The sequence below is a fragment of the Equus caballus genome, chromosome 21 (assembly GCF_041296265.1).
Source record: "Equus caballus isolate H_3958 breed thoroughbred chromosome 21, TB-T2T, whole genome shotgun sequence".
Taxonomy (NCBI): Eukaryota; Metazoa; Chordata; class Mammalia; order Perissodactyla; family Equidae; genus Equus; species Equus caballus.
The window spans coordinates 65,281,646-65,298,405 of record NC_091704.1 but is presented as its reverse complement, the minus strand read 5'-3'; the positions used below and the strand labels follow the sequence as shown (position 1 = coordinate 65,298,405).

Genomic DNA, 16,760 nt, shown 5'->3' with positions numbered 1-16,760 from the left:
TGTCTTCTTTTGATGAACCTGGTTTCATTTTGAATTGTATGTGATAACACTGCAAATCCTAAACTGCCTTGGACATGTAATAGGGAAATAAATAAAAGGAAACGATTTGAGGCTGCTCACGAAACAGTGTCTTAGAAAACTTCCCCAGGACTCCGAACAAACGTTGCAAATGCTTCTCCCAATGTGAGGGTCACATGGGCAACTCTGTATACCAAGTGGAACAAGTTTTACACATAGTTCTCAGACTACATTATGTACATAGTAAGAATCTATAAACATTTTTATTCTTGATGGACAATAAAAATATAACTAATAAGGAAGGCATATCCAGAACACGGGGTACAAAACCTCTTGCTGAGAGATGACCCAGAGCTGAATAGTTTGTGGTTGCAAAGCATTCATAGAAAATCTGGGGCCATCATAGTAGTGCATGGACTTTTGAGCTAAAAAGATCTTCAATCATTCAGCCAGCATTTACTAATTACACACTTTTTGGGAGGCACAGTGCTAGAAGTCATGATCTAGGCAGTTACTAGAAAACTAAAATACAAGGCCATGAGAATTACTGTGGAGTTGGTTGTGCACATGCTGTGATAAGGAGGCACAGAAGAACAGCATATTACTAACTACAGAGGGGAGGGAAAGAGAAGCGGTATAGGAAGGCTTCCCAGAGGAGGTGACACCTAAGATAAGTCTCAAAGGAAGAGCAGGATTTAGTGAGGCTTCCTGGAGGAGGTGCCACCTGACACTTGTATGATTTTAATGAGCAAAACAAGGGAAAGATATTCCAGGCATGGGGAAAAGACTATGCCAAGGCACTGTGGCTGGAGAAAGTGTAGTGCTTCCACTGTGTACAGAAGGGGTCACACATAAACTGGGAAGCCAGACACAGGCCAGGGGTACCAGGCTAGTGAGCTTGCATTTTACTCTGAATGTGAAGGGACCCATTATATGTTTGTACTGCATGAAGTTTTGACCCGATCCAATGTTTGTCGCTGAAGGGCCGCTCAGAAATCACTGTGGAAGCTCAACTGGAGATGGGGAGACTGTAGTTCGGGAGGCAAGTAAGGAAACGCTTCCCTAATTCAGGCCCTCATCACTTAGTGCCTGGACCAGGCAGGAGCTGTGAAAGGGCAAAGCCAGAATCCAGCAAATCAACAGGATATGGTGACTGACCAACCAACTGACCTAGAAGATGCTGAGTGACGACAGGGTGGGTTCAATCACAGACTGCCCCACATCAGGAAGATGTGGACTTAGAGGCTTAGCGTGTCCCCTTCAACCAAATGGACCCCAGTTTCCAGGAAATGCTGATTTGCCATAACTCAGTCTGCTCGTGGCCTGGCTGTGAAGATATTTGAATTTGCTTTCCAAATGTAAAGTGCAATATCAAGGGTAGCTAATTCTCCTAACACTAGCAATAATAGTAACAAATTATCATTGGCTGCTAATCTGAACAGACTTTAACTGAGGGGAAAATAAAATTAGAATGAAAGATCTAAGTTAACTGTCAGAAGAGTTAAGAAATGAGTGTAAACAGTCCACAGTAAATTAGGTAACTGAGAAAGGAACCCCAGATGGGGAGGCTTGTTTTGTTTTGTTCTGTTTTGGTTTTATAACTGGGGAAAGGGCAAGACACTTCTAATGAGAAACAACAAAACAAGACTTCAAAGAACCACATGGTTACCCCTTCTCAGGCTCAGGGAGCACAGGCAGAACAAACGGAGGGCGAGGCAGAACCACCACTCAGGGAGCAGAGGGGCACAGAGCTTGCAAAGACAGGATGAAGGTGAGGAGGCAAACAGGAAATAAGCATGTCTGGGGGACCCAGAAAGACATCTTGGAGACACAGGGCTGAGAGGGCTCAGCCTTAACGGCCTTAACAGATAAAACAGACCCATCAAAGACACTATAATAAAGAATGAGATGGAAATTATGCGCAGTGGAGAGAGGTGGGGGTTTGTTTGTTTTCTGTTGCCGCTTTTAAAACTCTTTCAAGACTGAGTCAAGATGTACAGGAACATTTCTGCTTGCTTCTTTAAAGCAGGAGACTGACACAGGGTAGAAATGCACTAGAGGCAGTCACATAACCAGGAACCACACGGTCAAGGGTAAGGTATTCCAAGAGAATCATGCTGATTGAAAAGATGCGATCCCACAGCTGAGTTCTACAGACCTGCTGAGGAGAAAGCAAGTGCCTCTAATCAATTATGGGACAGGAAACAATCAAGATAACAAATGTGTTGTTTATCTTAATCTCCCAAAAGAAAGACCAAGTGGAACTAGGACTGTCTGTCGTTAACACTCCTGAAGCCCCCTTGCAAACTTGAGGAAGAACTAGGAAGACGGTGAGAGAACGTGATAAACAGGATGCAGAAGTATGCCAGAGGGGAAGGGCAAATCCAACTGGTCATTTTTTAAAAGTCTTGGAAAACAGTAAATGAAGGAGAGCACAATATTACTTCAATTAGACGGAGAATTAAAAAAGCATGTTGTAATAATCAGGACCATGTGACAATACAGTTGGGGGCTCTACTGTCTGAGAAGGGTCACGTGTCCATGTGTCACTGATTGGCTTTCCCAAGTTCAGTGAGTGTGTCGGGATGAAGGAGGTAAATGTCAGGAAACAGAACAACTGGACATGCAACCTTGTACAGTCTCTTTTTTTAAAGGATGGGAGATGGACGCAGCATTATGGAAGCCAGAGCTGCCTATGATAAATGGGATCTGGTGAGGGTAATGTTCTAGATGAATCCAGCATGCAAGGTGGGATGGAAGAGGGTGGAGGAGGGGGGAGGAGCAGCTCTGTGTTGTCACCAATGAGTCTGGGATGAGGCGTGCTCACTCCTACAAGAGAAACTTCTGGAGGCAGACTGGCATTTTTGTGTTTCTTCTTAACTGTCAAGAGCTGAACCTATTAGCCCAACAATGTGGCTCAGCTCATCTCAGACCCTTACTGTTTCAGTCCCTTAAAAATTCCCTCATGTTTAATTCACAAACTGCTTCAAATGATCCCAGAAGCAGACTGCATATGAATCCTAAACAAATAAACATATTTAAAATAATAACCTTATTTTTTTGAAGAGAGATTGGGGCAAGTTCAAGCAAAACAGAATGTAGAAACATAGAAATGGAACAAGTGGAGGTACTTAGCTCTCGAGCAGAAGATAAACGTAGGAATCAGAGAGTCAAAACTAAGAAGGAAAGAAAATGGTCTCAGTGCCAGGCCTCATAATAGCTTCTCTCCTCATGCTAGTGATCCTGAAACCCAATTTTCCTATAGAAAATCTACTGGTAGATCACTTTGTCAGTCTGTGCTACAGACCCAGCCTTTTCACGGGTCATCTGAACTCGCTACAAGTCCTGCTGGGATCACCTGTTTTACAATACAGGTTTAACGTGGAAGTCCTTTAAGGTTCTGTTACAGGTTTCTCTTATAAATTAGCTTATCCAAATGTCTCTGAGTTTCCTTTTCTCATCTAAGAAATTTTATCTTTTATCCCATTTCTGTACCTTGAAAATGGTTTAACAGGATTTAATGAATTCTGGTTTTCCAAGGAGTCATAGTGCTCATTTCCAAGGCTACTAGCAGCCTGGCACCACATGGCTTCTGGTGTTGATAATGAGAGTCATCTATCTACATTTCGATAACATCTCTTGAACATTAAAACAACCCACGTGCGCCTGGGCTCCTGTAGGTGAGTCAACCTGTCCTTGATTTGAAGCAATTCCTATTTGAATTGATAGCCCAGAGGTATATTTGCTGACTCACTGAAAGTGCTTTTATATGAGACCAGCCAATGCCCACTGGGTCTCAAGGACATAAGGCCCCAGCTCCAGGAAAGAGAACATGTTTTAGAACCTTTTTCCTAACGAATTAACTGTTTTTGCCTAATAGCATTGCATAGTTGTTTTTTCAAACAGATATGTTCTGCTTGAAGAAAGGCTGTAACTGTGTAGAAAGATGGTCTGTAAACAAGGTCGATGTCGCAGTAACACCCAGCCCATCTCCCAGCCCATCAATTTAGGGAGCAGGAAGGAGGGCCAGCAGCCTGACAGCCTTTATGCTAATCACAGCGCTCCCACTGAAAGCAGTGTGTCTTTCGCTTAATGATGCTTTACCTTTGTGAGCATCCAAGGTGCCAAGAGCAATTTATAGTAATTGCATACGCCTTTTCTGTTGAATGTATACCAGCTGAAGTCATGATTACTAGGTGGATCTTGAAAAACTGTATCCTCCAATCAGAGGTAAATACATATACACATGCATATGTAAAAGACGTATATATGAGGCATATATATGTATTACATGTGTATATATGTGCGTACATATTACAGAAGCAGATATATAAATATGTAGACATACTATTATATCTATATTTATGAGTATATAGATATATATGTATATATTTATAAATATGTAGATATAAATACACACATACATGTATATATATATTAAAATATATATTATATGTTATATAATACATAGTGTATTAATAAATTAAAATATATTTCATATATATTTACATAATGTGACTCTTAACTGAGCTGACTCCATGGAAAACTTGTTTGGGAATTAAAACACCAAATGTGGTGTATGTAATTTGCACAGGTTGGTAGCATCTAATCTAAAGAATATTCAAGTTTTGAAGCAATTATATAGAATAAAGGTAGGTCTGTACTGTGCTGCACGCATCGATTAACTCGCAGCTTTCCAAATATTGGCACTTTGGGTGAAAATGTCAAGTTTCACCCCCTACACCACCAGGTTCCCAGGCAGGATGGTGTCACGTTTTTCTTCTCTTCATCGTGTGAAGTTTACCTGCTTCCTAGCAGAATATGACAACTCGGGAAGCAGGACCACAGGATCCAGACGGAGGAACAATACACAAAGCTCTGGATTCTAATCAAAACTCTCCCACAAACTAGCAAAATAATTCTAGGAACTTGGTGTTAAAAATACTGAAATGAGATCACAAACAAGAAGCTCTTGAAAATTATAAAGTATAATATACGCATAAAGCAGCTCTTTCATTCCCTTAATAATCAGTTGTGTTTCTTTTGTCAAGTTCCTAAAGGTCCGGGTGGGAAGGGCCTTGGTTTAGATATAATAACCGCAACAGACAAGGAACTCTTGTTAGATCACAAGAGAATTGACTATTTATGTTTAAAATAATGTTTGTGTAAAAGACATTGAAATAGTCCTAGAAGCTGATGTCTATAATGGTATTTCAAAAGGAACTAAATACAAGAGATCATATTATAAAAAGTTTTGAATCCATAAAACATATTTTCCCCCATTTTCATAGACAGAATGTTTAAGCCATTGCAGGCAAAGTCAGCCCCATTCTCCAAAGTGAGCTGAAAATTTTACAAAGAAAATAGAACTCAAATCTCCCCAAGAATTGGCAGTCTCAGTGCCTCCCTTCTCGTCCACTAAACAGGCCCAAATCAAATCAAAGATTTGGCCGCATTTTCCTGACCCTGATTCCCTAAACTGTAATTTTAATGGACAATACATGAAATGACATCAGCGTCAGTCCCAGCAATACCAGGGAAACAAGGGGCAATGTGTCACCTTTCTTCTCCCCTGCTCTGCTGTCAGTTGAAGAATGTTCTCATCAGAGAAGGGAGTGGGCGCAGGCCACACCAGCCCTGCAGGGCCGGCCCCCTCATCCGCGCTTTGCATTTCTTGGCTCCGCAGTCAAATGCATTATGCGGAGCAGCACAGACCACTTTTCTTACATTAGGGGAAAAATGAGTTCAGTCAAAATGGCTGGCATTTTTCTCATTTTTGAGGTGTCACATTCTGCATTATTCTTTTTCTTTCAGGGAGAAGGGGAACTTTGTGATTCTGTGTGTGTTTTCCTAATACTAACACACAAACAAAAATACAAAACAGTTGAGTTCTCATTTCTAAACTCATGGTTACTAACAAAAGTCTGAATTCCACTCCCCCAAATAGATGTTACATTTTAGTCAAAATGATTCTGTGGGCCCCTTGAACTGTCTGTCAGAACAGGGAACTTTGGGTTGTCTGAATTCTGAATTCAAGGACTAGCCCTTGGGCAGGTGGCGCTTGGCCTGGCTGCTCCTTCTCACAGGGGCCACCTTATTTCCTTCCTCTCTGTGTCTCAGGAGCTGGGCTTGGGTCTCTCACCTGATGGCTACTGTGCCAGGTGCCATTTTAAGAAAGCAACAGAGATGCTAAATAAGGAAGCTAGGAAAGCAGAACGAAGAGCCCTGGATGTCCCTCTGTTATCACTGCCCATGGCCAACCCCTGAAGTGCTACCCAGACTGACTTCTTCATAAACCCATCACCATCATTCTGTGATGAACTTCCTTAGCACGTGGTTCTGCTACAAAACTGAATTCTATTTCAACCAAGCATATGTTGTTCAAAGCTGTGTGTGAGGTCACCAGTATGTTTCAGGCAACTTCAAAGACTGAGTGATTTATCTTTCTCACAGTATGGGCATTTGAAATTCAACTGCGTCTGTCTTAACATATTCGTCTTAAAAAAAATCCCATCCACAAACACACTTTGAGTCAACGTATAATTATTGAGATTTGCCATTGTCCTTAGTCCATTAAAACCAGAAACATATGGAACTCAAAAGTATGATTTTATTTGGCAATGTTTGTTTCAATCATTTTCTTTCTATGTATGGGGAAAACTCAAGAGTAGTAACAATTGGTCCCTTCTGTGGCATGAAAGATGGCCTTCCCTATTCGTTTTTGGGTTTTATGCTTGCTAAATTTCTAAGCACAAAACAACCAATGATCACAGCTTAAGGCAAAATATGGGCTAGTTTTGATTTAGCAGAAGCAACTTTTCACCTCAAGTAGTAATAATCTGCTAGTAAAAGCCTCCCACACAGATTACTTTAAAATTAGTGGCTCATAGACTATTAGCAGGAGAAATCCTGGCTAGAATAAGTAATCAAACGGTTTCCTTTAATCCACAAGGAGACCAAAGTCTATAGAGGGGAAGGGGATTAATTATTAGTTTTTCTAAAGTCCGTGACATAAATAAAAACGTGTGATCTAGTTGAAATACGAAAGTACTCTTAGAGCAAAATTCAAAATGGACAATGTAAAAGTTGCCAACAGATTTACCATTTGGGGAATTAAAGCAGGGACTCTCAACAAGGTCAGTGTCTGGCGGTGTCAGAGACACTTTTGGTTATTTTTGGTTTTCGTGACTGAATGAGAGAAATTACTGGTATCTAACAGGGAAGGCCAGCGATGCTGCTGAACATTTGACCATGAACAGGACAGATCCCACAACAAAGAGTGATCTGGTCCCAAACATCAAGAGTGGTAAGGGTGAAAAGTGCTGAATTAAAGCTCCTCCCCAGGCGGGGCCTTCATGTGTCTGTTCACTCACTAGCAGAGTGTAGTTAACATCCCCACAGGCTGTGTCCTGGGCGCAACAAGAAACCCTCTTGCCTAGTTCCTAATTCCTGAGTAGGATGGATAACTGAAATGCAGCAGGACAGGAAAACTTTGAATGGCTAGTGATAAATGATGCAATGTGGGGGTGGGACAGGGTCAGGTGGGAATCCCTGAGGAGAGGGACATAAGTCCTGGGAGATGGGTGAGGAAGGAGTGTGGAGGGTGGGTGAGGCTGTGCGGGGGAGCAGTTAAGATGAGGTCCCATCAAAGGGAGAGAGGGCACAGCCATCTGACAGGTCTGGGCTCATGAACCACACTTGTTCAGAGACAGGCACTGTGGTACACGTCCACAAAGTTTGTTGCTGGGTTTCCCAAGACTGAATAGTGCTTAGCGGTCTACCCAACAGAAGAAAAAGGAGGAGGAAGAGCCAAAGTACTAGAAGGAAGATGAAGACAAGAAGGAAAAGGAGAGGAATAGAGAGGAAAAGCAAAAGGGAAGAGACAGCATGGGGAGAAGGAGGTTGTCTGCAGTGCCTGGGACCCTGGAAGGCACCCATGTGACCAGGCAAAGGGGACAACGTGGGCATCAGAAGCATGGGAAGAAAGGTCAGTGTTTCCTGGCAGTGAATCCAGCTCCTAGAAAGAAGGCGGCTTCGTCCATCCCCACCCCCAGGTAGACCGGATTCCCCACATCTCCTTCCTCAGTGCTGGCGGCCTCCTTTGAAGAAGTCTCTGTGCTCTGGTGGGTGAGGAGCAGACGTGCAGCCAAACATCCTCATGTTGAGACACATAAACACTGGAGGACGGAGAAAGAAAACCATACGGAAAGAAGCTTTTCATAAGGGTTATACATAATTCATACAAGCTCAGTAAGGTTAGAGAGGTAAATAAAGTCATGTATCTATTTGTTTATTTTGGGGGTGTTTTAAGAGACAATATTCAGATTCTTTGTAACCTGGTGCTACCTCTACGTCTTCTTGCGCCTCTGATGATTTGTCTCAGAGGCATTTTCTGAGGTTAGACACCTTTCAGTAAATAGCCTTCATCAACTTCTGCCTCTTTTTCCTTTGTCTCCAGGTGTCTTCCTGGCTAAGACTACATTTTCTTCCTTCCCCTCTTCCTTCTTCCTAGTTCTTTACTCAGTTTTGGGAAACCTAATGACTAAGTTTGCTGAGACCTGCCTGTGTGTCTGACTCTCAAAACCGTTTAGTTAAAAGACAGAGAAACAGACAATGAAATTGGTTTGAAAAAAGTGCCTAACAGTCTTTCACAAACACAGATGGTGAGAGCATCTTTTACCGGCGCTCTCTCCATTTGTTCTATTTTCCCTGGCCCGTGGCCCTGCGACCACAACGTGTACCACAAGCCCTCTTTGCTGTTCTTTATGGATCTGCTCTCTTCTGCCACCGCAAGTGTGACTCACATTGGACAGGCCCACGCTTCAACAAAGGAGGACAGTCACTAGCAGAATGAGACATAATGACCTATGTACCAGCTGCAGAAGAATTTCCTCAAGATGACCCCATATAATTTTCTCAGAAACACAGACTTCCCGGAAGGAGGAATCACACATCTTATTGAGCCAGGCAATTGTGTGAAAGTAGCCTGCAATGTGCACAGTTGCTCAGGAAATGCATTTCCAACCTCAGCTACAATCTGCTCTTTCCGTAGGAACTTGGGGATGTAGGATTTTGTATGGAGAGAAAGAGAGCTTATTTTAAAAATATGTTAAGATAAATTATTTAAAAATCTTAAAACTTTTTTTCTTTTCTTTTGGTGAGGAAGATTCACCCTGAGCTAACATCCGCTGCCAATCTTCCTCTTTTTATAAGTGAGCCACCGTCGCAGCATGGCCACTGACAAACAAGTGGTATAGGTCCAAGCCCAGCATCTGAACCTGGGCCACCGAAACAGAGCATGCCAAACTTAACCCCTAGGCCACCGAGGCTGGCCCTCAAATCACTTTTTGATACAATAATTTTAATTATTGTCTAGTTACTTTCTGGGATTAGCTGTAAGGTATGACAGAAAAATTAAACCATTATTTTTAAAATTCAGGCTCATACTTTTCTAAATGATATAACAATTAACTTCATACCTTAGTCTAATGATTGAGAGTGCAAATTAGAGCTGCTCTTATGTTCTGAATCCTTTTTGGAAATGGATTGTTGTGGTTAATATTAATTTTAGGTTAAAATCTCGAGAATTTGCTGTACATATTTTGAATCTTGCTTTTTCCAGTTTTCCAGTTTTCATATCAAAAGACTCTATGTATAGTCCTTCCCAACAGTGATGATTGCCCAGCACTGCGTCCTCCTTACCTGCGATTTGCCCTTGCTGTAACAGGCTTTCTTGGTCGCTTCATCACACTCCCACTCCACAGCCTGTAGGAAACACCAAAATGACAGTGACTTTTAAGGCTTTGACTGAATAAAGGGGAAAAAATAAGAAGACACCAGTAACCAGATTAGGAAGTGTGGGCATAGTGTGGCACCAACGTTTTCCTACTAGCATAGAATTTACACCAAATGCATCAAATTCAGTCATATGGCCTTATATTTAGCTTTACAATTGAATTATATTAAAGGACTCATCCCCTAAGTATTTGTATTTGAGCAGTAATAATGTGATATTTAGATCTAGTCACTGTAGAGTTGATGACTGCTGCATTCATTACAGAAACTCTCAGTCCAGTGAAAGCACAGAAGAGATCCATAGGATGCTTAAAAGAGAAGCCTTGAAACAAAATGACCTAAACACTCAGACATTTATATTTCATTTTAATAGTATATCATTTGTCAATATTTATAGATAATGAAGCAAGGATGATTTTGCATATCCTTACTCCCAAGCCACAGATATAAATGATGAATAGTCAATAAAATAAAGAGCTCATGCAAAGAGCTCATTACTGTTTCTTCCCCCAAACCAGTGTCTTTTACTGTTATTGGCTCTGACTAAATATTTATTGGCTCTGTCTAAATGTTTAGAGCCACAACTTTCAAATATTTTTTATCAGACGTCCCAGTTCTAACTCCTGCTGATCAATTTGATATGCACACTTTCACATCTGATGCTAACTTACAAATGGAATCTGTGATTAGTTAAGATAATATATAGCACTTACTTTGTAGGAAGAAATGATGCCTACAAATATTAATGGCCTATACACCGAAACTTTGAATCACTTTTTGAACAAATTTAAGCATCTGAGTTGCATATATTTTCTATTATTGCACAGAATATGGACTTCTATAAGGTAAAAGTGTTTTGTCCATCTGTACACCTGTTCTTACAGTTATATTCTATCTTACTATTCGAGTTGGATTTCTGAAGAATTCAAGATTTCTGAAGAATAAGTTAAATCATTATCAGAAAAAAAAATTTAAGGGAGGAAGAATTTTTTACTAGTTTGGACTAATATTAAATAACAAACTAAACGAAGCCAAAAATAAACTAATGTCAATAATATGAAGGAGAATAATGATTTCACTCTTACTTCTAGAAAGATTTTTTCCTAATTCTCCCAAACATAGGAGAATAACAAAGTCAGTCTAAAACCATTATCTAATATCTTCTGTCCTCCAAAGAATGTTCCATAACAGAGATTAAGACATAAAACACTGTATCTTGTATAACTTATCTTACTTGGCAAATATGAGTCCATAAGAAAAATATTCTAGAGAGAACCACTTCAGTGTCTTTCAAACAGAAACTATACAACTCTCTTCCCTTGTGCAGACTTAGAGATTTTTGTCAGTGTCAACATCTGATGTGAGAATTTGTTAATTCTTTCTGTGATGTTTTCCTGTTCATAATGTTTGATGGCAGCAATAAAGTCACAGCTAATCAGCATCTGATGCAAACAAATGACTTAATTCCACACTAGGATGACAAATACTTTCATGAAGAGTGATGCCACCTCCAGAGAAGAGATAAGAGCTTCATGTACAGTTGTGTAACCATCTATCCCCATGAAGCACAGATAAAATAGTGCAGGTTGTTATTCTGAGTGAAGCCTTCCTCTCTCAGATTGCTTTATAAAAGCTCACTCTGCTGTTTTATTTAAATAAAGATATCCACGCATTTGCTGTTTGTAAACTCAGAACAGAATTGATACATTATGATATATTCTTTAGCAAAGTAGACCTCATTATAACTCTGATTTTACATTACCAAGAGGATTTAGTGTTATAGATCACAAAGTGGAATTTGTGTTATATAATTACTAGGAAAACTATACAATGAAATGGTTTAGATAAAGAGGCATTTGTAGTGCCTCTTGTTGGTCGAGTGATTTGTTTGAAAGTTAAAGAGTAATACTCTCTTCGGTAAACTTAAGAGCTATGAGGAGCAGGGATAGTCCCAGAGTTATGAAAAGAATATTTATCAAATGCCATCAAAATTGTTAGAATCCTTCTGCCAAAATGGCAAACAAACAGCTTCCCACGTCTGCCTAATGCCCAAGTACCCTTTGAATTTTCAAGATAAATATTGTCCAAGGATTGGAAGAGGAAAGTAATAGACAAAAGAATGTGAGAATTTTCAAAAATATTTCATTACTTCATCCAGTTTACCAAGAAAGAGCAACTGCCCACACAAGTTTATTGGAGCAACAGAAAATAGGACAAATCTTACAGATTTTCCTAAAGACAGTTATTAAAAGTAGCAAAATTAGTCTCCTGAAGCATTTTTATTGTACTAGCACCAGCTTCCCAATAATATTCAAATCCAGAATTAATTAAAGACCGTGATTGTATGGCTTTTTTGCTGATTCATTTTATACCTGAACAGAGGACAGGATAAAGAGAAATTACATTAAGAATGGAACTGAATTACCTACTGTAGAGCTGAACACATATTACTGGATATCAGAATTTGAAGAAGAATGGATTGGGAAAATATGTCTTTTCCAGATTGGCCTAAAATTGGGTGTTCCAGATTAATCCCATTAATCCCGTAGTGTCTTTCTATTCACTCAGTGAACTAGACTTTACCTACTTGACCACTTGGCAGCTAGGGAAGAAAAACACTTTCCCTGGAGGGAAACACAAATATCAATGGAACGCTCCCACACTAGATCCTATTTCTCAAAGTTACTCACTATTCTGTTTCAAATTAGATTATGTTTTAACCTGGTCATAACATTTTTCTTCCACAAGATTTGTTCTAATCAATTAAATTCCTCTTAATCAAGCCTTCTTGCTCTACTCTCAATGGAGATTCCTTGCTCTTCTTTCATGGATCACAATTTTGGAACAAATCCCGCAACTGATTTGTGAAGCCATCTTTCTGGCTGACTTACCTTTTAAGACACTTTTCTACCCACCCAAACCTATCTTTTTAACAGTCAAAACAAATGCTAAAACATTCTACATTCTACATTTCAGATCTCAATACAACATTCATGTTCTTTATTTTCTGAATCTCTCTTTTTTTTAAAATCTTACATTTTTGTCATCCCTTCTCTTCTTCTACTGCACAATAGCCCAGTATAGAAAAGGAATCTTAATTATCTATTTCATTCTGCATTTAGTCTTCATTATATTTTTCAGCAGCAGACATATAGCAGTAATACTGTGGGAACTTGGCTATCCAAAGGCTATATGTGCAGTAGGCAATGAGTCTGAAACATCTATATTTTAAAAGACACAAACACTCCTGTTTGCAGTACAAGTTTTTTTGTCTGTAAATACTTACAAACAACATCTGTGCTATTCAACAACCTACAGAAGTTTTGCTTTACGCACACACATTCATTCTCTCTTTGATTTATAAATATTCATTAAACATCTACCAAGTACAAGACAGTGTGCTTGATTATGACTGATGGAGGGAAAACCAGACATATAGATAATATTTGTACACATCAGATATCAGATTACAATAAAATATAAGTGACTTCCATCAGCTTAGATAATGTCATGCTAAATTGAGAATGCAACAGTGATCCCTTTCATTGTTACAGTAGCCACGTTCATTCAGAATCCAGTGATACACTGGAACATACATATTATCAACTTTCAAGAAGTGGCAGTGCTACAGACAGACCTAAAAGGAAATAGAGTAGATTTACAGAAAAGCATTTTATATCTGCAGAAACCCAGGGGATGGAAAGAGCACCTATTGTTTCATGATACAGTAACAGCTCACTGTCATGCACACACACATGCTCAGGTTCAGATAAATGGAGCTATAATCTCAGGCGTAAATCAGACGTGGGAAAGAAAAAAGATCGGCTCTTTTTATTGTACATGTTACATACATATAAATCCATGGTTCTCAGAAGTATATAAACAAAGCTGTGTATTATCACATTCTACAGCGAGAGAAGTTAATTAGACAGGGACCAGCAAAGGCAGATACTTTTCATAAAAATGAAGGGAACAACATTCTAGGCAGATGGGCCACTATGCTTCCAGCAGATGGCTTTGCTAATTAGATACTGGCAAAAGATAACATTTAAAAAACCAGTTTAATTACACAGTGCCAAAAATTAACAACCACCTGAGGGCTTTTTTTTTTTTTAATATGTTTGCATTCATATTCTTATGTCATGCATTTCTGTGAAACGCTGGAGAACGTCAAATTGTCATGGCAATTATAAACAAATTGCCAGAGAATGTGAGACCATAACTTTGTTCAAAACAGAAGCAAAATGCAAGTGAGTGGGAACTTGAAATAAGTGTGATTTTTATGTGACTTGAATAAAGTGTCAATCTAATTATCCTTGAGCACAGACATCTTCGCTAATTACCCTTAGCGGCCACACATGCATGACAGGTTCCACACAAGTGGCACTTGAAATGAAATGGTGTGCATTGAAAGACACAAAGGGGTAAAGAGTTTAGTCAGTTTGGAAGGATTTGTCCCGCATTCCTCTCTACTTTGACGTCTTAGTAGATATTAAGTATATTTATTCACTTTTAATATCAATTTGCAGTACACTGGCATTTATGTCCATGTCAAATAGGCAAGTCTATTTCATTTTTCTGGTGACCTCCAAATCAGAGACTTGGAAGAGGACTTTGGTTATATCATCTAACTACTGTTTTTCGATTCTCGTTAAACTTATGTCATCTAAAACTAGAGATCCATCTTAACCTTAGAGAGTGCCATAAAAATGTGTTAGAGTCATTTTTAAAAACACACGATTTTCTTCCACATAATAACACCATACCAAACTTACTTTGATAATTGCACAGTGGAGTTCCCAAGTTGTTAAATGCTCATTGGGCCTTTTGCTTTTTAATCAGGCTTTTTCAACTGAGGGCTGATATTAGTTGAGCCGACAGTGTATTCACTTCCTAGGCCTGTCATAACAAAGTACCACACACTGGGTGGCTTTAAACAATAGAGACTTACTCTCACGGAGTTCCCAAGCCTAGAAGTCTGAAATCCAAGTGTCAGCAGGGATGATTCCTTCTGGAATCCCCAAGAAAGAATCTGTTCCATGCTTCTCTCCCAGTCTCCAGGGGCCATCAGCAATCCTTGTGGTCCTTGGTTTCTGGCAGCATCATTCCAGTCTTTGCATCTGAAGTAACATGGCATTATCTCTGTGTGTCTCTGTCCAATGTCCCTCTTCTTACAAGGACAACGGTCATTGGATTAGGGCTTTCCTAGTCCAGTAAGACCTAATCTTAACTAATTACATCTACAAAGACTCTATTTCCAAATAAGGTCCCATTCTGAGAATCCAGTGACCATGAATTTTGGAGGAACACTATTCAACCCAGTATAGACAGTGTGACATAAAAGTAAGAGTTTGAGACTGACAATTGATAAGGGTCATTGTTCTGCCACAAACTGGCTGCCAAATCTTAGGCAAAACATTGATAACAATTTACTGAACTTTTTCATTATGCTAACCACAGTGCTAAGTGCTTTCTGTACATTTATCTCACTTAAATCTCTCTAAAATTTTACGTGGGAGATACCATGACTATAGTATTTTGAACGAGGACATTGGCTAAATAACTTTCTAAAAGTCACAAAAATAAGAAGTGGAGGCATCAAGATTCAAACTTAGTACCTTGGATTAGAAACCAGTGCTCTGAACCACACTCCCATCACTGAAAATGTCAAAGTGACCCTTGTTACTGATTGTCACGGTTTCCCTGTTTCTTTTTCCCATAATTTAGAAAGCCATATATCTAAATCACAGAAATTTCTGCATATCTAAGTTCAGAGCTGTTAGCATTCAGTAAATATTAATTAATCCAAAAGAGTATCAATTCTCTGTCATGGAGTGTATTCATTTCTAAAGCCTCTGGATCCATTCATGGTCCTAGTATTGGTTCTAAAAGGGAAATGATTCATCTAATGAAACTCTAGCATCAACAACTGCATGGCCAAGGTCTAATACATCCTTGGGTTGGTTTTGTGAAATTAAACATCTTGAATATGAGAATACAGTCTGTATTTGACACAGTAGCAATGCTGTGCTTTCAAAATGCACATTGAGATACCATCCCTCCTCTAACTACAGCCCTTCAGGGGCCCCTCATTCTCCGGGAGTAAAAGCCAAAGCCATCTGGAATGTTCTGCCATATCCAGTCACTTATTTTCTCTGTCTCATTCCCTCCCACCCCCATGCTCTGTTCCGGGAGACACGGGTTTCTTGGCGTGGTCCTCAGACAATGCAGACAAGTACTATATGGCCTGTATACCAGTTAGTCCCATTTCCTGGAACACTCTTCTCCCAGATACCCACCTAGCTAGCCCCTGTGCCTCCTGTATCTCTATGCTCAAGTGTTATCTTCTCACTGGGGCCCCTATAACTATGTATGTAAAACTGAAATCTGCCTCTCTGACCTCCACTAGAAGGCAAATTGCATTTGGGGAAGCATCTTGCCCTCTTGGTTCACTTATGTGTCCCCAGCACCTAGAACAATGCTTCACACACAACGAAAAGTCAATAGACAGTTGTTGAATAAACGAATTAATATAGAATGCTCTATACCCACAGCCTTGGAAGTGGCTCCAGGGTTTCCCCGTAGGGCCTCCGCTGTGGAAGGGGCACATGAGGCTTTGAAGCCCTTGAGCTGGTTGGGTGATCCCACCAGGTGCTGCCCTTCTGTGGCAAATGCCCCTCAAGGATTCCTCTTCTGAACACTTCACTTTACCCTGACAATGGGAAGAGGAACACGAGGGTGGCTGCTCTTCAAAGAGGGGCAAAAAGGACTAGAGCAGGGACGTGCACCCTTTTTCAGCAGTAGACTCATTTCTCCAAGGAAATTCTTATGCATAATCTCATATAGAAGAAGGCAAAAGTAACATTTACTAAATTCACGTTATAAGTGCAAGATTATAGCATTAAATCATTAGAAAAATGGGAGAGCAAATGCCTGGTGAGTCATAG

At 39.9% G+C, this 16,760-nt stretch overlaps 1 protein-coding gene across 2 annotated transcripts in view; it reads right to left on the bottom strand.

Annotated features, from left to right (window-relative positions):
• The window catches only part of SEMA5A (semaphorin 5A), a 460,360-nt gene that overhangs the window by 164,844 nt on the left and 278,756 nt on the right, over positions 1–16,760 (bottom strand). For both annotated transcript variants that reach the window (XM_070246052.1, XM_023625852.2), the window contains exon 6: positions 9,721–9,783. In XM_070246052.1, the coding sequence (XP_070102153.1) occupies positions 9,721–9,783 (63 nt within the window). The remainder of the gene's footprint in view (positions 1–9,720; positions 9,784–16,760) is intronic.